Source organism: Papaver somniferum, chromosome 7 (genome assembly GCF_003573695.1).
Source record: "Papaver somniferum cultivar HN1 chromosome 7, ASM357369v1, whole genome shotgun sequence".
Lineage (NCBI taxonomy): Eukaryota > Viridiplantae > Streptophyta > Magnoliopsida > Ranunculales > Papaveraceae > Papaver > Papaver somniferum.
Window position 1 is genome coordinate 46,124,884 of NC_039364.1, and position 22,431 is coordinate 46,147,314.

General features: G+C 36.3%; 1 protein-coding gene across 1 annotated transcript; it reads left to right on the forward strand.

The window, feature by feature from the left end:
• The first annotated feature begins 17,735 nt into the window (after nucleotides 1-17,735).
• On the forward strand, nucleotides 17,736-21,768 carry LOC113294604. The gene is made up of 3 exons (XM_026542991.1): nucleotides 17,736-18,405; nucleotides 18,882-19,541; nucleotides 21,641-21,768. Exons 1-3 carry the CDS (start codon nucleotides 17,736-17,738, stop codon nucleotides 21,766-21,768), a joined length of 1,458 nt encoding a protein of 485 aa, XP_026398776.1.
• Nucleotides 21,769-22,431: the final 663 nt, after the last annotated feature.

Here is a 22,431-nt window from a genome sequence, read left to right on the forward strand (position 1 = left end):
GAAATTCGCTCTGTAAATCGGGCGACAGAACTGAGTAACTCAGTAACAAAATTCTTTCAAATTATTTCCTCGTTATTCTAGTTTAATCCATTTTTCCATGATATGTCATTTTAAAATCCTGTTCTATGCATCGCAAATTTCTTTTTTCAATACTTTCTTAGATTAATCTAAGTATCCTTTTTCCTTTTGAACTGTTAAAAAAGTTTTCTCATAAAATCTTAAAAATGGTTTGCTAACTTTAATCTTTATCTCCTCTAATGTGTTTACAGATTGTTCTCTCCTCAATGGCGTTTGCCGAGTTTATAGTTGTGTTTAAAGCGTTTGCTCTGTTAGTTATGATGTTTTTTGAAGCCAAAGTGTATTCATTGTCACATCATCTTGAGAAGTTCGTCACCAACAAGGAACGAGTTAGTAAATATCAAACCCGATCCAGATATTCAACTCAGAAAAGTCAACCTCAAAAAAAGCGGAAGATTGGCAAATTCAAATTTCAAAAAAGCCGATACAAATTAGGAAACAAAATCCTTTTTTTTCCTCACCATAATGGAAGCTGTTCCAACTGTTTTTGGCGAAAATTTATCACTCAGTAAATACAATATATCTTATCACCAAAAATACTGCATGGAAATCTCTTGTTATGGTAATCCAAATCTTGTATTGTTAGAAGGCTACTACTATATAGGAAATCCTAAAACACAAGAAGAAGAAGAAGAAGAAGAAGAAGAAGAAGAAGAAGAAGTTAACCCTAATCTCATTAGAAACGTTCCCATGGCAACAAGTTCTGACAACCAAGTCATAGATCTGGCAGAAAAATTCAAGAAAGCTGCGCTTGATTTGGATAATGATATAGAAACTTTGAATCAACTCTCTGAAGAAGTTGTGAACAATGAAGAAGAATAATGGGAGCATTGTCTGATTGGTATGATAATAATGGAAGAAGGGTCAATAGGCTTCGAAGCTGTGGAGCATCATATCAAATTCTTATGGGTTTTTTTTCCAGAAGGGGAAGTTAAAGTGGCGGAAGTTGATAAAAATGTAATGGTATTCAAATTCAAAGAGGAGGAAACAAAAGACAAGATTTACAAAACTAGACCATGGAGCATAAATAAGAGTCTAGTTATTTTGTACCCATACAATTCCTTTGTCATATATCAGGAGTTAGATTGGGATCATCAATGCTTCTGGTTGCAACTGAAGAAGCTCATGCCTGAACACATGAATGTTACTTTTGTAACAAAAATTGGAAGACTGATGGGGGAAGTAATAGGTATTGAACCTGAAGATGCAATCCCAGTTGATAAAGATGGTGTAAAAGTCTGTGTTGTGATTGATATTAATAACCCTATGAGAAGAGGATCAATGGCAAAAACCAATGCTGGTCTGACAAGATGGATCAAGTTCTTCTACGAGAAACAGCCGCATAATATCTGTCCTAATTGTTACATCATCAAGCACACTACAGGGGCCTGTGAAGCAGCAACAAATTTTCTCAAAAAATCTCATGCAAAACCTTATTTCTTTGGGAAAACCGCAGCTAGCAATAATAACAAGATTGAGGAAGGAAAAGTTATGGTTTCTATCCCAACTCAACAAAAGAAGAAAGAACCTAAAGCTACTGCTTTTGTTCCCCCTAAGGATGGTTATTTCATTGGTCCAATGTCTAGTAATCAAGCTTGGAATGAGGAAGGGAATGAAACTGCAAGATTGGGTAAGAGACTTAGATTAACTGAAGCTAGCAACTCTCAAGATGATAAGCAATTGGATACACAAACTGCAGATGGACTCACAACTGAGGAGAAGCAATCAAATAACATCTCAGGAGAGCTTAAGGTAACATCCAAAACTCTTATTCTCTTTTATTTCAAGCTTGGTGAAATTTATTTTGAAATTAGTTTTTCTGTTGTCTTTTCTTTTTATACCTGTTTTCATCATCATAGTTTTCAAAACATGAAAATCATATCATGGAATGTATGTGGGTTTGGGAACAAAGACACCAGAAACCATCTTCATATGCTCATAAAATCCCAAAATCCAGATATCATATTTCTATATGAAACCAAAAACCAAGAAAAGAGAATGAAATACCTCTTTGCTAGATTTAAATATCCAAATACTATCTTTTTGAACCCAATAGGTCTCTCTGGTGGCTTAGTTATCCTTTGGAAAAATAACATTGACCTTCAAATCATTGATAGACAGTTAAACATGATTAACTGCCTTGTCAAGTTAGACAGCCAAAATGTGAGTTCTTTAATTACTTGCCTTTATGGAGCTCTCAATGATGCTGACAAACGGAGACAATGGGATCATTTAAGAGATATTAGATTGGCATATAATAATCCTTGGATTGTAATAGGGGATTTAAATTTCATAATTCACAGAGATGAAAAATAAGGTGGCAACATACCTAGACAAACTAAGATTGATGAAAATAACTTTATTTTGAGCAGAAATAATATTCACAGTCTTCAATATATAGGTAATCCTTTTACCTGGACAAACAAGAGAAATTGTGCTGAATTAATCCTAGAAAGGCTAGACAGAACTTGTGTTACCATGGACTGGAGGGATCTTTATCCTCAGGCTGCTCTGTATCATCTTACTGTTGTAGGTAGTGACCATTGTCATATCATGTTAACAACTAGTAAAAATGTAAACAACACAAAAAAGCCTTTTAGAGTCAACAAAGCTTGGTTTAGAGATTCTAGCTGCCCTGAGATGATTAAATCTAGATGGATTAGTAATACGAATGGTTCTGTTGCTTTTCAGCTTGTGAATTGCCTTAGTAATACTAAGTTTGGCCTTAGAGATTGGAACTACAACCATTTTGGAAACATAAATGCTCAAATTGTGAATTTAGAATCTCAACTGACTGACTTAACTGCTTCTGGTAGAAATATTAATTCTAGTAGAATCTCTGAGTTAACTCAGAATCTTAAATACTGGTATGATATAGAATCCGATTTCTGGAGACAGAAAAACAAAGATGAGGCTATCCTTCAGGATGATAGGAATACTGAATACTTTCACCAAAGGGCCAATTATAGAAGACAAATAACTCAAATAGAATCCCTCCAGAATAACTTAGGCATTTGGCTGGATAATAGAGATGATATTGGTGCTGAACTGTTAAATCATTTTAGCAGCATGAGTAAAACTTCTTTTCCTCCTAATCCTGATGTTTTCCTTAATACTGTTTCTGGTAGTATCACAGATGCTGATAATGTTATGTTAACTGCTTTGCCTACTGATGATGAAATTAAGAAAACTGTTTTTGCAATGAAGCCATGGACAACACTAGAACCATATGGTTTCCCTCCTGGATTTTATCAACTTATGTTGGAAACAGTTGGTCCTGATGTTGTTAAAATGGTAAAAGCCTTTTTTCATAGCCATCATTTGTTAAAACAACTGAATCATAATTTCATCACCTTGATACCAAAAAATAAATATCCCAAGAGTGCAGTAGATTTCAGACCTATTAGCTTGTGCAATGTCTCTTATAAAATCATCTCTAAACTCATGGCTTCTAGACTCAAAAATGTCTTACATATAATTATTTCTCCTGCCCAAACAGCTTTCTTGTCTGGTAAACTTATTCATGATAATATCATAATAGCTCATGAACTTATTCATAGCATGAAAAAAACTAAAGCCAAAGATGGGGGAGTGGCAATAAAATTAGATATAGGTAAGGCATTTGACAGGGTTGAGTGGAGTTTTCTCATTGCTAGTCTCAAAAAACTAGGATTCTCTGATGATTGGTGCACTATGATAGAACAATGTATCTCTACAGTTTCAACTTCAATCCTTCTTAATGGACCTCAAGGTAATGTATATTCTCCACAAAGGGGTCTTAGACAGGGAGACCCCTTGTCTCCTTACTTGTTCATCCTTTGTATGGAATCTCTATCTAGAAGTCTTCACCATGCTGAACAAAATAACTTAATTCATGGGTCTAAAGCCACTAAGAGCTGTCCTGCTATTTCTCACTTATTCTTTGCTGATGATTGTCTCATTTTTATCAAAGCTAGAACTAAGGATGCTAGAAATTTAGCAACAATAATAGAACAGTTTAGCAAATTCTCTGGCCAAGCTGTTAACTTTGATAAATCAGCTCTTGCTTTCAGTGATAAAGTGCCACCTAATGTTAAGAATGAAATTTCTAACATCCTTAGAATAAGAAGAATGTCCTTACAGGAGAAGTACCTAGGAGTACCTTTGTTGTTGCAGAAAAGGAAGTATGATACTTTTGGTCACCTTCTAGATAACCATTAAGGTAGATTGGACATTTGGAAAACTATTTTTATCTCTCCACCTGGTAAAACTGTCATGAATCAGTCTGTGTTAGGTAGCCTTGCTAATCATCACTTAGTTGTCTTCCCTATGCCTAAGGAATTCACTGACAAAATGTACAACATTCAAATGAAATTTTGGTGGGGTAAAAAGGAAGGTGAGAAAGGTTACTATCATAAAAGCTGGTATGACATATCTCTCCCTAAAGAGGTAGGTGGTCTTAATATTAGGAAAACTGATATCATTAATCTAACTATGCTTACCAAATTAGCTTGGAGGCTGAAAAATTCACCAGATGAACAATGGGCTGTTATCTTAAGGGAGAAGTATTTTGCTAATCTAAACTTGTTAAGTGACTGCATAGGAAACCAAGGTTTTTGGATTTGGAATGGTATATGCACTGGTCTGAGCATTGTGAAAAAACATTATGTCTGGGAAATTGGTGATGGTAAGAATGTTCATATATGGAAAAACAACTGGATTCCAAATATGCACAAACCTCCTTCATCAAAATTTAGCTGTACAGGTATGACTCTTGTTAGTCAATTGATTGATGCTGATACTAAGGATTGGAATATTGACACTTTAAATGCTTTGTTTGACGGAAATACTATCAAAAACATTACTGATATTAGAATCCCTATGTTTGGTCAGGACAAGGTAAGATGAGAACCTTCCAATGATGGAAATTTCACAATCAAATCTGCTTATAGGGCTATACTGGATGATCAGCTGAGTGTCAAACATACTAAAAACAATTTAACCATCAACTGGAAAGCTTTTTGGAAACACAAGTTACCTCCTAGAGTTCATACTTTTATGTGGAAATTTTTACATCAATGTCTGCCAACTAAATCCAGGTTATCCAGATTTACTAGGCATCAAGATAACCAGTGTCCTTTCTGTACAAATGATACAGAAACGCCTCATCACCTGTTTTATGAATGCTCTGTAGCCAGCTCCATTTGGAACAATATGCATATTAATCTTACTTCTATTTTGCAGAATCAGAGCATATACCAATGGATTTCTAGTTTCTTTCAGATACCAAGTAATCTTGTGCAAAGAGATTTATCTCTTTATGATGTGGTTTGTTTTACTTTGTGGATGATTTGGAAAGCTAGGTGTGCTAAAGTTTTTGAGAACAAAAATGTTAACATCATAGAGATCTCTAATAATGTTAGATTGCAAATGGAGGATTGGAAAAGGGTGAACCTTTAAGAATGCCAGATAATGGTTCTCCCATACAGATTGATAAGTTTTGGAAACCTCCAGCCTGTGGAGTAATCAAAATCAACTTTGATGCCTCTTTTATTGATAAACATAATTTTGCAGGATGGGGACTAACAACTAGAGATTTTGCAGGAAATATCAATGGACTGCGGGGAGGGGCATGTGATGCAATAGACCCTGAACAGGCAGAGGCTAATGCAGTACTGGAAGCAGTGAAGTGGGCAAAGCAAAATGGGTGGGAAAGGATTGAACTTTAAGGTGATTGTAAAAATGTGATAACAACAATAAATGGAAAGCTTGATGCTGTGAAGTGGACTACTCAAAATGTAGTAAATGATGCAATTTTTCTTCTTAGAACATTTGAATTTTGGAAATGTAGCAAAGTGCATAGAGATGCAAACCACTTGGCTGATACCTTAGCCAAATTTGCAAGAACTAGCTCCTTTTGTTTTAATTGGCTTAATAATTGTCCAGAATAGGTAAATACCCTCATTCAGAAGGACGAGGATGATATGTAATTCTTCCATATCAATTGATCTTTCTTTCCTATTAAAAAAAAAGATCTTCTCTTAGATGTCCATAGATTCCCCGGTTTTGGATTCTGTCAGTGAAAAGTATATATTCTCTTGCCGGACGTCCATGTTGCACCACAAGATTCGGCCTAAAATCTTCATCTGGAAAACTAGTCCAGGTTGGGTCACGTCTGATTTCTTCAATGACCATGTTCCGCAGAATGTTACAAGTCAGCATAATTTTGTTCACTTCTTGAAGATCAAAAAAGCGTGTCGGCCCAGCTATGATAGCGAACTTCCTTTTCAGTATGCCAAAAGCGCGTTCAACATCCTTTCTGTATTTCATTTGTTGGGTGTTAGAGTACTTCATTTCCCTCGAAGTCGTCGGCCCAAAACCTACCTGACTATAAGCTTGAACCATAGTTGACCATTCTGGATAGATTCCGTTAATGGTGAAATTACAGTGCGGTGCGATCCCATGCTTAATATCTTCAGACAATGGTGACTTATACAAAATGTTGTTTGAACCTGGGAGTCCAAAAAAAGCATGCCAAAACCAACAATCATAAGTAGCTGAAGCTTCCAAAATTACAGTTGGTTTTGGATAATGACCCTTATATTGGCATGCCCATTCAACCGGACACGCATGCCACGTCAAGTGCATGCAGTCAAGACTACCTAGCATTCATGGAAAACCCTTCGCAGTGTTTTCTGCAGTTATTCTTTGAACATCTTCCTGAGTATGCTTTCTTAAAAAGGTTGGACCATAATGCTCGACTATTGTTTCGCAAAACAATTTGAGATACCTAAAGGCGGTTGTTTTCCCAATACGGATGTAATCCATCCGTGAAATCCGATGGTACCCCGTAACATAGTATACGGAGGGCCGCAGTGACCTTTTGTTCGGGACTAAAGTCTCGTACATGTCGTGCATCATACTGATAGTTAAATAAATGTTGTACCTGACAAAGCTCGGCAATAATCCTTTGCGTCAAGTTGCGGCCCATGCGGAATCGTCGCTGAAAATCCTCATCAGAATAGACACAATCATGATTAAAATAATCATGCATCATCTTGTCGTGGTAAAAATGTCGATCTCGCCACGTCCATCTTCTAGTTGTAACTTCATATGGCTCTAAAGGCTTTGGTATGATCCCGGTTTGTAATTGCAACATAAAATTTCGCCTCCTTCTATCTTGAATTGTATCTTCATCCATTTGACGCAAAAACTCCATACACATTTTTTCCTCTTCTTCATACAACATTTCATCCATCTCCATATCTTCCTCAGAAGAACCTAAATCAGGATTCATGGTTAAAAATCGAAAGTAATTGAAATTAAGAAAAGATTGATAGGATGAAAGATTGTTGTGAATTTGTGAGATAAAAATCGAGTTATATTTATGGAGGTAGAAAATAGTTGTTCTGGTGACCGTTTAAAAGTAACTGTTGGCGATCTTGGTTCAAACGCCAACGTTTTACATACGCACGTACGCCAACGTTTGTCCTTCAAACGCCAGCGGCACCGCTTCGTCCTGGCGCTTGTCGCTCAACCGCCCATTTCTTTTCCATAATGCATATTCGCGTTTGACCATCCACCTAGCTCAACAAAAAAATTGTTTCATACATTGCGTAGGAATTGCCCTAAGGGATATTATTTAAGTTCTTAAGGTCTAGTTTTTGGCACGTCTAATATTCTATTAAGTCAATTCAACATTTTCTGGAGGTTGAGTTGACGTTTTTTACGCGTCAGTAACGTACTAGTTCATTTTCAATTTCCAAAAAAGTACTAATTCAATTTTATTATCCATTTAAAATATACCCCTTAAGTTTTTTTTTCAAAAAAATAATAAATAATAAAGGGTATTTAAAACGTTTCCTAGGCTAGAAACTAGGAAGCATATCAAGTATGGACATTTATGGAAAAACTGCTACAAGGAGTTACCAAAATCCACGGAAATTTATAAATCTAACGAATCCACTAGTAAAAATTATTTTGTTTTATATGGATTTGGTAACTCCCTATAATACTCTTTTTAAAAGTATACACAATGCAAATAACAGATAATGAACTTGTGTTGCTCATTAAGTAAATTTTACTTCTTTTTAAATTATCATGAACATTAGAATGAACTTACCAAAAACTCAGGCTTTGTAGTGATGAAAAATTACTTACGTAACGTAATTAGTATTAAGAGGGAGTATAATATTATAATAATTAACGAATATATATTTGCACACATGAATGACATGTTGATCCCCGTGCATTATAAGGTAAAAGTTGGCCTAATTGAGTTAAGTTTGATCTCAATTACTTAGCTAGATATATAAACTTGATATTCATTGAGTAAGTTTGTGAACGTTGAAGATGAGTCGTCGTGTTTAGAAGTGTACCTTCATAATATTCTGATTGGCAAAGACCTTTATAATTCGCTTCCTACACAATATATCCATACATATACAACAACAACCACAAGAGTTGTTTGTATTTTATAACGAAGATGATGAATTTATTGCGGGGGAAATCCCAAAGTTTGTCCTCATATAAATATATATACCTCATTTTAACTGCACAAATCCCACTGCTAAAAAAATCGTTTAAAAACAATTAGATTATTTTCCGGGAGATATCTATAGATATTTCAATATGTCTAGCATTTGTGATTTTATAGTTGGGGTTGATAATAATTTTTAATTTTATAATTTATTTGCTCGGCAGAAAAATTATCAGTCTCATGTATTAGTATAATTTATATTATTCTTGATTAGTATTTCTCATAAAAGGAAATAATAACTACAAAAAGAAAAATGTTGTTGACAAAACCGATCCTAACCTATGTTGGGAGTCAAGGTAGAACCGGTCCCAATAGTAAAAATCGATTTCTCCAAGTCACGTACACTTTAGGGTTTGTGTGATTTGGAAATTGGGTTTGCAAAATCGGAAAGTTCAAGATGTCGACATAATGAGTATTTTGAACATGTGCTGAAATCTTGTTTATTAATTGTTCAAAGATATTCCTTGATACTCAAGGTGTGATCCCAATTCGAAATTGTTGAGAATCTTTTTAAAAGATTTTCGAATGAATCTCCCCTCCTTTGAAACACTAACTAAGTCATATGAGCTCCGAGTATGACACCCCCTCAAATTAAATTAGATAAAAGCTTTCAACTAGAGTAATTCTGAAAACGACAAGTGGCGGAACTCTATTGGTTGAGACATTAAAACATCAATTACACTCTGTTTACACAGTTTATTTCACCGGCCGTTAATAACACCGTTTTCTGAAAGATAGGTAGACAATACTTATGTTAGAGTTTACACTTAAATTAATTTGTTACACTCTGTTTACATCAAATACTTAACTGGACGTTAAGTAACGTCGTCAAGGTGGAGAATACTCCCGTGAAAACTAACCCAAATCATTACACAACCCTAAACTCGATGATTTGTTTTGTTTCTCCGTCAAAATTCGATGAGATTTCCTCTCACTCTCCCGTTCACAGAAAAGAAATTCAACAAAGCAGCGGCTGCTGCTGATTCAGATCGAAACATAGGCAGAAATTGAGAGTTTCCATGTCTTACAGCCACATGAACTCTTAGATTCATTCTTAATCTTCTCTAATTCCACTCAATAATCCATGGCAGTGACATCTTTTTCATAGACTTTCTTATCTTTGCTCAAATCCATGTAAACCCATCTACGATTCATCAGTAAATACTATGAGATCTCAAGAAGCTCGATCAGAAACCAAATTTGGTGCCTTGACGCAAAGTAAAATCAGAAAGACGATGCTGAGGAAGAGAAGAACAAGGTAACCCTAAATTTTTTTTATTTTAATTCTTTGTTTGTATCGATGTTTTTAGATTTCTGAAATATTTTGTAAGTATTAATCACTGTTTAGATCAATACAATATCTTCATTAGTGACGAAATACTGAGGACATAATCTTAATTTTGATAAGAATGGAGCATATTTTTTTATCATGTTGATATCTGAATTATCTAAGTTAATTGGTATTTGAATCATGCTAATAGATATGGTATAATAGATTTTTATGAAATGTAACAGAGGGCATACTGGGTTGATCTATAATACCGTTGTTGTGTAAGAATGGTGCATATTTTTGCTAACGGCGTAGAATCCAATTTTGCATTCTTTGGATAGAGGAGTAGAATCCAACTTTGCTGCAGGAAACTGCTGGGATAAAAAAAGGAGGTGGTTTCCTCTTCAGGAGGTTAACGTTCACTTATTTTTTGAACTGCAGATGATACTCATGATACCCATAACGGGTTCAAGCTGAAAACGGGTTTTATGTGCTCACTGTTTCTAAGCTACCATACATTTTAGTATATGTAATTAATGTTTTATGTGCTCACTGTTTTAGGGCCATCCAATTTTGAGGCATCCTTGAGATCGTATTGTTGTTTTAGCCATTTAGTATAAATCTGATCAATTAAGCCTAATTATTTAGCATCCTTGAAATCCAGTAAGTATACATTACCTATTATAGAATACTGAAATTTTTCAAGTTTTTTATGTATAGCTGAAGTACTTAATTATTGATGACTAATCTCTCCTGATTTAGTTTATTGAGTTGGCAATGTAATTCATATAAACTCTATAGTATGTTGGCCAATTGACAATTAGTCATTATAAAAGATGATGTTTTGTTCATTGAAGTAGAATAATATATCGATAGGATGCACGTCTGAGAGCTAATGCGAGATAGCCGTGATGAACTTAGTACAAAGAGATCGCATTGATATAATAATGTGGTAAGTTTGTACTATTACAGGTATAAGTAATTTTTTCAACTCTAAACTTTTATATCTTTACACACTTCTGGGTAAGATGTGCATCTAGTCATAGATTATTGCAGATAAGTATTTTAAATTGTTGAGGAACCAACACATGACTGAGAAGGGGTTGTTGATACTGCAGTAAAATTGTTGCACAACCAACACATGACTGAGAAGCAAAATGGCAGCAACAGATGGAGTGGTGGATTTTGATGCAACATTTAGTTATGGATCCAAACTGAATTGGGTTACTGTTTCTACATCTAATATTTACTGCTTTTAAAAGCATTTGTGATTAGATGTATCAATATTAACCCTATATCAGTTTGAGAAAGATAGATGACATGAGAAGTTATTTGTATGCATGTCAGGGGCTGGCTAAGTTGACATTCTCCATTACTATTATGATCAGTCATGTGGAATTGTGTTCTCCATTAAATATCTGTCCAAGTGGTCAGAAATCGAAAAGAGTGCTTCCCTCACTTGCCTTGGTATTGATTAATTGCAGTGAGTCTCTTGCTATATGGTAAGGTCAAAACTCAAGTTCCCTCTCTTGCTAATGTTGTATTGCATTTCGATTTGTTTTATATAAGCTGGCATAAATAGGTTGTCATGGAAGGAAGAATATCAACTATCTGAAGCTCTTGGTGTTGCATTAAGGGTACTATTTCCAATACATGGTTTGTTGCTTAATCGTTTTAATTTTCTTTTTTATGTGTATGATTTTTGGGTCAGGGATTCATTTTTGTTTTTTGGGTCATGTGATAAGTTACTTTCAAATCCAGCGACGATAGCCCCATCTACCAAACAATAATATATCACAAAGATTTTCATAGCTTCCGTCTTGAAGCTATTTTATTATTTTTGGATTGCAAAACAGGTATTCCGTTGATTTCCCTTGATATCTTACGTCTTGAACAATATGCTTTGAATTAAGATGTTCATGCATACCGCCGTAGCTTTAGGACCATTATTGATTTGAAAGTGATTGTGTGGGTATTTATGAAAGATTAGGACATGAAGTAGATGCTGACAGAGAAGAGAAGAGTGGTAACAGTTCAGTGCAAGTCTACAGCTGATTAAGGGGTGAGTCTGGGACTGATTTTGGTTGTATTTTGAGCTAGAATTCAGTCTAAAGAAGTGAATTGCTGCTATGGTTGTTGTGGCTTCTTTGTTATGGTGGTGGATTGTTCTACAGAGTTTGTATGGCCGGCAGTGCGAAACAGGGAATAAATAGTGGGAACTGTTTTGCCAGGGAGTTGTGGTGTTTTTGTTGAGTTTTGGCAGCAAGATGGAGCATGAGTTTGACTATGTTTTTGAAACGAAACAGGGAAGAAATAGTGGGAATTAGGCAGGTTTATCTACACCAACAACAATATTTATCATTAACCAAAAAGTAACAAAGAAAGGCATTTAAGTTTTATCCAAGTTAGGACCAAAAACTATACAAAGTTAATCATCTTACTGGGCAGTATTTTAATGTTGATTTTCAACTTTACTCTGGATATTTGAAGCCATATAGACCCTTCCTCAAAACATCTCATTCATTGGTTTGATTGAGGTCGGTTGCTTTTGTCAGATTTTTAATATGCAATCTGGATTTTTGGGGAATAGGTTTTTCATCCATGTTGATTTTTCATTATGGGTTTGTTCATAATTTGTAAATCGCAATCTGAATATTTATTCAAATGGAGGCGAGTATCATGGTGGTAAATCACTCATCTTTTATCTAAAAAAAAATCACGGTCCAAAAAATATGTTCACTGCCATGGTGGTAAATCACTCATCTTTTATCTACCGCTAGTCTCTTTATATAGTTTGAGTGACCTAGATAAAGAGACTAGCGGTAGTTCAGATCTGTTTTTTGATCTGGCGTTGACTTGTTATCATCCATTGTTAACAGACTCCATTCTGTATATCCAACAAACAAGGATGGATATATCTACTTTGATTGATTTACGTGGAACCTGTGATATTTCAATTACAAAGATAAACAATATAATGCAAAAAAAAAAAAAAAAAAAAAAAAAAAAAAAAAAAAAAAAAAAACACAAACACCAGAAATTTTGTTAACGAAGAAACCACAAATGCAGAAAATCCCCGGGACCTAGTCTAGATTAAACACCAAGTTGTATTAAGCCGCTACAGACTCTAGCCTACTATCAGAACTTCGGACTGGAATGTAGTTGATACCGAATTAAACCGTCACAACAATTCAGTTATAGTCGTGCTCGTTACGCCTCTTGAATCCCAACATGACTCTGCGCAATTCATTCCCTTAGCTGACGTCCTTTACAGCCTAAGAGTTGCTTCAACTTAATTGAAGACTTTAAACCAATCTTCCTCCCACAAATAAATCTATGTGTGATTTTCGTGCTAATCAAAGATCAAGGTGAAGTGGGAAATCGATTTGAATAGACAAATTCTAGAAAACCTCAAAATCCGGTCTTATGACTCCCGAAGAGTAGCCTAGATTGTTATTCACCTCACAAGTATAAACTTATGGAATCACAAAGTCTGGGACGAAGAAACTTTGTGATTCTTATATATCTTGTTTGTTGGAGTAGGCTCAAAAATCAAAACAAAATCAGGATACACGAAATATCAAGATAAAGATAGTTGGACCTGGCTTCACGAATCCCTAGGTGAAGTCTTTTTAGTCGCTAAACCCTAGAAGGGTTTTAAGAAGATGGTGGCTCTAGTTTACAACTAGGACACACAAGAATAGTGTCATGGATTCAAAAATCTGAATTGTTTGAGGTTCTCGTTATATAGACTTTCAAGATCAAGGTTGATTTAGATTTAAGCTAAGGTGGCTTTGGAATCAAGCAATCAATAATAACCATTAGACGAAAAACATGACTTGAGATTAACATAGAAGAATATACACTCTGGTTAGAATTAACCATAACCGAACCGTGTACAAAGACTTGTTCATGAAGGTTAGCCGAAACGAGCCAATCGAACGATAAGCTTCACCATTTTCATGTAACACTTTTAAGACTTAAATCTTGAGTCACAAATGTGATTAATTATGTCTGGATAGTGTTTTTTCTTAAAGAGTTGTTCAAATGCCGATTATCTCATAGAAATAATTGTGATGCATCTGAAAATACTCGACAGGGAAAGTATGGGTAGCTGGTATGTGTACTATACCTGTTCGTGAATATTTTTCCCATAGTACGTGTAGGGGGTATGTGTAACCTTAAGACAAAAACGAGTTCAGGAACTCACAGATCTTTTATGATTTGTGTACTGGGTATTGATAGACACATTTATGTGTCTGAATTGTCCATAATTTTCTACATTGTTAGTGCTCATTTTTGTACTTATTATGGTGTTTTATGTTTGTGTAGGTATTTTTGGAAAATGAACATTTTTGGAGAAATCAACTAGAAAAGTTGCTAAAGGCACCCGAACTTTGGATATGGGCACCCCCAAAATGTGCTAAAAACACCCCAGGAGAAGTGTTGAAAACACCCATGGAATTTGATAAAGACACCCCAAAATTACTACGGGGCACCCCATTTACTAGCACCACCCACAACAATTGGTTAAGGGGTGTCCATCTTCCACCTTTTGAATTTTCAAATTTGGTGGGAAAACTGGATTTCAATGGCAGCAGATTATGGTTCGATATTTGGTCAAGTTCTACTGAGACTAAAGGACTGAAACTGATTGGGGTTATTAATTTGGGCTAAACAGGGATGATATGGGTGTTTGATTCGCCTAAAGTTGTCTGGATAATCGGGAACAATTGTTGCAGTCACCGGCCGGAATTAGGGTTGAAGAAACGGAGGTGTTCCACAGAGATTCAATCGCTGAAACTAAATGGGTTTATTCAAATGGGCCTAATAGGATTGTTAAGGGTGTCCGATTCAACCAGAATTGGCTAGAGTCGTGGGTTTAAAGAAAACAGAGAAATAGGGTTTCACGGGTTTATCTTTCTCTGTTCCGTGACAATTGGAGGTTGGCAAGGGTTTGACGCAATTTTTGTGGTATTGACAATGTGTTTGGAACGTGGATGAGATATAGAAGGAAAATATTCCAGTTGCAGATGCATGTTGAGCTACAACAGGAAAGAAAATATTCCGTGTTGAAAGCTTTTATTGCGTGAAGATTTGGGAGATTCAGCGGTCTTGTGGAGTATATAAAGGCCTGTTGGGAGGTGAAAGAGGGCAACAGAGACTTTGGAGAAGAAATATAGAGCTAGGAATCGAGAAATAAGAATTCTCAGGAAGTTGCTGCTGCTGCTGTTAATCAAGAACACGAAGAACAACGTGCTGTCAGAAACAATCACAAATACTGTCGATGTTCAACAACATAAGTGCAGTATCGTTTTACATCTTCAGTTGCTATAGCACTTTCAGCCAGAGCAGTCTGAGTGGCTGAGACTTTTAGCAACTAAATATCGTTGTAAGCATATTTATACTTTTTGAATACAACGATTAATCAATCTTTCTCCATATTTCGATTCATAAGTAGCTAAGTTTTTTTTCTAGGGTTAGGAGGAAACTATTTTCTTGATGAGTTTATTTAAATAATTATTTTTCTTATCACATTCACTCCCCTTTTGTACTAATAATTTCTTAAAAATTCTCTCTTCTTTGCATGCCTCATTTAAATTGTTTTGAATAATTTATAATATTGATTTTTTTATAGGCGAAGTAGAATTATGCCTAAGATTAATGACAAAGTCATAAAAATAGAGCTTGTAACGTTTTATCGTCCAAGACATGAGATTGAGTTCGAAAATGCCTTGAGTAATTTTGAGTATTGTGTAGAAGTTATAATTAGTGAATTTGCAACATCAAAATAGTGGAATCCCAACCCTAGTTCTCCATCTCTTTTACCAACAAAAATTTAATTAGTTTATTTTTATTTAGCATATTTTCTTTTCTTTGTCTTGAACCAAACCTTTGAAAGCAGTCCGAGAATCGAACCTTCTACTTACCACTTGTAAAAACTCCATCAGTTTTTGGCGCCGTCGACACGGCCTTGCCTTTAGGTTAGGTTTTAGATTTTTATTTTAGTTTTAGTTAGTTTAATTAAATTTATTTTATTTGATTTTCTTTGATTTTACTTGGGTATTTTTTTTGTTTTTATTGTGCAGGTAATATTCTGCATTTACTGTGGAATTGCCTAGCAAAAGAGGTAAGTAACAAAACCCAAACATTTTTCATTAATTTTTAGATTTTTAGAAACAATCTTATTTCTTTTAGATTTTATTTCCTTTTGTATATATTTCTCTCTTTATTTTAAAATAAAATAAAAATATATACACGTGCACACACCAATTGCATTATTCGTCTGGCACCGATTTTAGGAAAACACGTGGTTTAGTACGGTGAACCCTCTGGGTGTTATCATCCGAAACACCACAAACCTCAGCCCAGTACCTGTGACCAGTCTTTGACTGTAGGTATATTTTTTTGTAGGTAACCCAAGCTTACCTAAATTAGTGAACCCCAGCATTTGCATGTGCACGATTTTCTTGCTTCACTAGTATTATTGCTTGTGTATGCGGCGTTGGAAACGGGTAGGAGATAGACTTGTAGAAAACGACCTTTTTAATTTGATTCCGACCCGTTACACGGATTTCGGTGGTACTTCTATTTTTACCGAAATGGTTAATGAAAATGATGAGGGTGAAGCCCCGCCAACCAAAACCCTTAGGGACCGTTTGAACCCGTCTAGAGTGATACGTGAACCTGGGGTAGTTTTACCGGCCACTACCGTTAAGTTTGATATTAAACCTGGGACATTTAACATTCTTCAAAAATTTAGGGGAATAGAGAATGAAAACTCGTATACCCACGTAAGAGACTTTTAAATGATCTGTGACACAATGAGTTACCCGAGTATCCCTAAAGATGTGCTTAGGTTGCGTTTGTTTTCTTTTTCCCTAGAAGAGAGAGCCAATGAGTGGTACCATTTAATTCCCTCTAAAAAATCACCACCTGGGATGGCCTTATAGAGGTCTTTGTTAAGAAGTTCTACCCACATCACAAGACTGCTGCTGTTAGGCAGTCTATCCAAACCTTTAAGCAGAAAATAGGTGAGAGCCTAATGAATTGTTATACCAATGCCCGCACCATGGCTTTGAGAAAGCCCACATGGCCCATATCTTATATGAAGGCCTTGATAGTGAAACCCGAATGCAGGTAGAAATAATGAGTAGTGGAGAATTTACCAATCAAGACCCAGATGAATGTTTTGACGAGTTCATCGAGTTAGCTGAAAAGACTCGTCAATGGGCTTCAATGAGGGAGCACGAAATAACTAGAAACCCTATCCATAGGGTCAATAGAGTCGATAATGGGTCTGATATCCTTAGGCGTCTAGAGGCCTTAGAGATGAACCAAGGGTCCAACCAAACTATGAGATGTAATAGTGAGCCCAGAACCTATCCATGTACCATTTGTGGTGATTAAACTCATATTGGACCTCACCGTCCTCTGTTTTACCCTAGAGAACCAACCCGTGACCAGGTTAGTGTCCTACATGGTGGTATGAACTCTAAATAAGAGAGTCGAACCAAGTTTGACCCATACTCTAACACCTATAACCCTGGTTGGAGACATAACCCTAATTTCTCGTGGTCTAAAGGTACCCATCATGGTGGCCTATCTAGCAACCCACTACCAGGTCTTCATAGGAACCAAACAGAAGTACAAGAACCGAGCCCAGTTTAGCAAAAAGTGTTGTCTCTAGAGGAAACTCTAAGAAAATTTATGGAAACTAGTACCCGAAATTCTAACCAAAGTATCCAAAAGTTCGATGACTTTGTCCTGACGAGTCAACATTACCAACAGAACACTAGTCAAGCTATTATCAATTTAGAGACTCAGATATGTCAACTTTCGAACCGATTAAATGATAGGGAGAATGGGATGTTTCCTATCCAACTGACTCCAAATCCGAAAGGAGTTAACCAGGTTAATGGATCAGGTAGTTCTAACCACGATAAACATATCAAAGCAGTTATCACCCTTAGGAATGGTAAAACTTTAGAGAACTCGGTAGAACCACCTAAGGATAGTAGTCCAGCTAAAAAAGAGACTGAGGTTGACCAAACTTCGTCTAAAGATCCTAATGGGCCTGAGAGTGCTAAGATTCCAAGTGAGGAAGATATCCCTGAGAGAGTGTACATACCACCTGCACCATTTCCTCAGAGACTCGCTAATAAAAATCCTAGTACATATGCTGAAATCCTAGACATCTTTAAGCAAGTTAAGATCAACCTGTCCTTGTTAGATGCAATAAAACATGTACCGGCTATGGCCAAGTTCCTAAAAGAGATGTGCACTGTCAAGAGAGAATCGAGTGTCCATAAGAAGGCATTTTTGACCCAACAAGTTAGTTCCATAATCTCACAAAAGTACCCAGTCAAATTTAAAGATCCTGGTTGTCCTACTGTCACATGTGTCATAGGTAGCCAAAAGATAGAAAATACTCTTTTAGATTTTGGGGCTAGTGTGAATCTTTTATCGTTCTCGGTATATGAACAACTTGGACTAGGTGAGATGGAACCAACTAGGATAACACTACAAGAGCCGATAGGTCAGTCAAAATCCCACGTGGAATTATTGAAGACGTTTTGGTTTAGGTAGAAAACTTTATCTATCCAGTTGACTTTGTGATTTTAGACACTCAACCTGTCTCTAGTCAAGATATTAATATCCCAATCATCCTAGGTCGTCCATTTCTAGCCACAACAAATGCAGTCATACATTGTCAAACTGGCCTAGTAGAATTTTCCTTTGGGAATCAGAAAATATCGGTGAACGTTTTTAAGGCGTTACAAGCCCCACCGGACCTTGAAAACTATGAGTCTATATGCATGATTGATTCTCTAGTTGAGAATAATTTTACCACTAATAGTGTTAATGATCCTTTAGAGGCGTGCTTGGCCCACTTTGGAGCCTACTATGATGAGGATAGTCATTTTGAAGAAGTTAATGCGTTGTTAAATTCCGCGCCATTAATGAACTATGGTAAATGGAAGCGTAAACCATAACCTCTTCCTCTGACCATAGATAAACCCTTCCCATCATCAGTTAAGGCCCCCACCCTTGAATTAAATCCGCTACCAGATACGCTGAAATATGTATTTCTTGGTAATGAGAATACTCTTCCTGCCATAATTGCCCCTGACTTAGAGCGCGACCAGGAAAGTATACTAGTTAGTGTTCTCCGAGAGCATAAGAATGCAATAGGGTGGACTATAGCCGATTTGAAAGGAATTAGTCATGCTGATTGTATGCACCACATCTACTTACAAGAAGGTGCCAAAACCTCAAGAAAAATGCAGAGATGTTTAAATCCGAATATGAAGGAAGTTGTTCGCACTGAGGTGCTCAAACTATTAGATGTGGGTATCATATACCCCATATCTGATAGTACATGGGTCAGCCCTGTCCAGGTTGTCCCAAAGAAGTCTGGGATTACGGTAGTTGCGAATGATAACAATGAATTTATCCCTACCCGTGTTACTACCAGGTGGAGAGTTTGTATAGACTACCGTAAGCTGAACTCATCAACTAGGAAAGATCACTTTCCTTTACCATTCATCGACCAGATGTTAGAAATATTAGCTGGCCACAGCCATTATTATTTCTTAGATGGATATTATGGTTATAACCAAATCCCTATAGCACCGGAGGACCAAGAGAAAACAACCTTCACATGTCCATTTGGTAATTTTGCTTACAGGTGTATCCCTTTTGGGTTGTGTAATGCACCCACAACATTCCAACGTTGCATGCTAAGTATCTTCTCGGACATGGTTGAGCGATTTCTCGAGGTCTTTATGGACGATTTTTCGGTTTTTGGATCCTCTTTCGATGAATGCTTGCACCACCTTACACTAGTTCTAGAACGTTGTAAAGAAAAGAACTTAATCCTTAATTGGGAAAAGTGTCATTTTATGGTTAAATATGGAATAGTGTTAGGACATGTGGTGTCCTCTAAGGGAATAGAAGTTGATAAAGCCAAGGTTGAACTAATTTCAAAATTAAGACCACCTAAGAATGTAACAGATGTTAGATCTTTCCTTGGTCATGCTGGATTTTGTCGTTGTTTCATCAAAGACTTTAATAAGATTTCTTTACCCCTATCGAACCTATTTGCTAAAGATAGTGCCTTTGTGTTTTATGAAGCTTGTGTTGCAGGTTTTGAGAAACTAAAATTATTGTTGACTTCTGCCCCTATCATCCAACCACCCGATTGGAACCTCCCATTTGAACTCATGTGTGATGCGTCCGATTATGCGGTTGGTGCTGTCCTTGGCCAACAACGTGATAAAGCACATAATGTGATTTATTATGCTATTAGGACCCTAAATGATGCCCAGTTGAATTACACTACCAATGAGAAAGAAATGTTAGCCATCATTTTTGCTTTGGAGAAATTTAGATCATATCTCCTAGGGTCTAAGGTCATAGTCTATTCTGATTATGCCGCCCTCAAATATATCATTTCAAAGAAGGACTCAAAACTTTGGCTGATTAGATGGCTATTATTGTTCCAAGAATTTACTCTAGATATTCGTGATAAGAAAGGGTCTGAAAATGTAGTAGCTGACCATTTATCCTGTATCCTTGATGAGACTAGAGATGCTGAGAGACTGATCCTTGACACGTTCCCTAATGAACAATTATTTTCCATCTCTTTGTTACCCTGGTTTGCTGACATTATCAATTATTTGGTAACTGGTCAAATCCACGACCATTGGTCTAAACAGGATAGAGCTAAATTCTTGTCTGAGGTTAAATACTTTTTCTGGGATGATCCATACTTATTTAAATACTGCCCTGATCAGATCATCTGTCGTTGTATTCCTGACAACGAAATATCCAGTGTTTTGACTTTTTGTCATTTTAGAGCTTGTGGGGGTCACTTTAGTTCTAAAAAAACAGCTGCGAAGGTTTTGCAATCCGGTCTTTATTGGCCAACTCTGTTTAAGGACTCCCACCTATTTTGTCAAAGTTGTGAGAGATATCAAAAGTTAGGAAAGATGACCCGACGTAATATAATGCCACTTAGTCCTATACTAATAATGGAAATATTTTATGTATGGGGTATAGATTTTATGGGTCCCTTTGTCAATTCCCATGGTAACTTTTACATCTTATTAGACGTTGACTATGTGTTTAAGTGGGTAAAAGCAATAGCTACCAAGACAAACGATCGTCATGTTGTGATCAAGTTTGTTAGAGACAATATTTTCTCTCGATTTGGTATGCCTAGAGCAATCATTAGTGATGGAGGTTCCCTTTTTTGTAACCGGTCTTTCGAGACGCTCATGAAGAAATACTCCATTACCCATAAGGTTTCTACACCTTACCACCCACAAACTTGTGGCCAAGTTGAAGTATCTAATAGGCAGATTAAACAGATTTTAGAAAAGACCTTAAACCTTACCCGAAAGGATTGGTCTTTGCGCTTAGTAGAAGCATTGTGGGCCTACCAAACCGCTTTTAAGACTCCACTTGGGATGTCTCCGTATAGATTTGTCTTCGGTAAAGCCTGTCATTTTCCTGTAGAATTAGAAGACCGAGCTTATTGGGTCATTAAATGACTAAACATTGACCTATCTACTGCTGGTGATCACCGTAGACTGCAACTCAATGAGTTAGAAGAAATTCGTAATGATTCGTAATCGATTACTGGTGATCACCGTAGACTGCAAAAAGTTCTCCTTTACAATTCCCGTCTACATCTTTTCCCTAGTAAATTGAGGTCTCGGTGGACCGGACCATACTTTTTGTCAAAATTGTTTTTCCTCATGGTGCAGTTGAACTTGAAAATCCTAAGAATGGAGAAACTTTCAAGGTTAACGGTCAATGGTTGAAACCATTCTTTGAGTTACCCAGTCATGCAATAGAAGAATCGGAGATGAGAGATCCTGTCTACCAGGATTAATTTTTACGGGCAATAAAGTCTGGCCGAAGACACTAAACTTAGCGCTTATTGGGAGGCAACCCATACATGGTTATATTAAGGTCCCTCTGGAGGACCCTGCTGTTGTTGTACCTTAGTTTTGTTTTTGTTTTTAGTTTCTTTCTTTCTTGCTCCCATGGAAGGATTGCTATGCTTCATCCGGGTACTATCTTTCTGACTTACCTCTTTATTCCTCTTGTTACTTATATTTTTGATACTACACTTTAATTTGAAACATTAAGGACAATGTTAGGTTTAAGTTTGGGGGTGAGGGAAAAACTTTTAGTTAGTTTTCAATAAAATAAAAAAAATAAAAATAAAAACAAAGTGCAGCTTGTTGCTAGGCTGCCCACCATTCCCTGTAATCTTGACCTTGTTCTTTAATAATATACCATCGGGGTGCGTTTTTTTAAAATAAAAAAAAATTAAAAATTAAACTCCAGAGCCTAGAAATTTGTGCCAATTCAGGATGACACTAACCAGTCTAAGTGGATGGAAACTTTTAGAGCATTGCTCGGTCGAACTCGCATGCGTTGCTATCTCAAGCATGTTTGTCAATGTTCGTGATCAAAACTATAAGTCTTGATTTCTAGTCTACAATAGCTAAGTCTCGTACTAGGATAGAAAGTGTAGTTGAGCTCAAGA

What these genes read in the sequence shown, in the direction of transcription:
- LOC113294604 (XM_026542991.1), top strand. Translation starts at nt 17,736, where the DNA reads ATGTTTCCTATCCAACTGACTCCAAATCCGAAAGGAGTTAACCAGGTT. An exon ending in AACACTACAAGAGCCGATAG is followed by an intron (nt 18,406 to 18,881) that starts GTCAGTCAAAAT and finishes CTCTGACCATAG; the next exon opens with ATAAACCCTTCCCATCATCA. An exon ending in AACCTTCACATGTCCATTTG is followed by an intron (nt 19,542 to 21,640) that starts GTAATTTTGCTT and finishes CTCATGGTGCAG; the next exon opens with TTGAACTTGAAAATCCTAAG.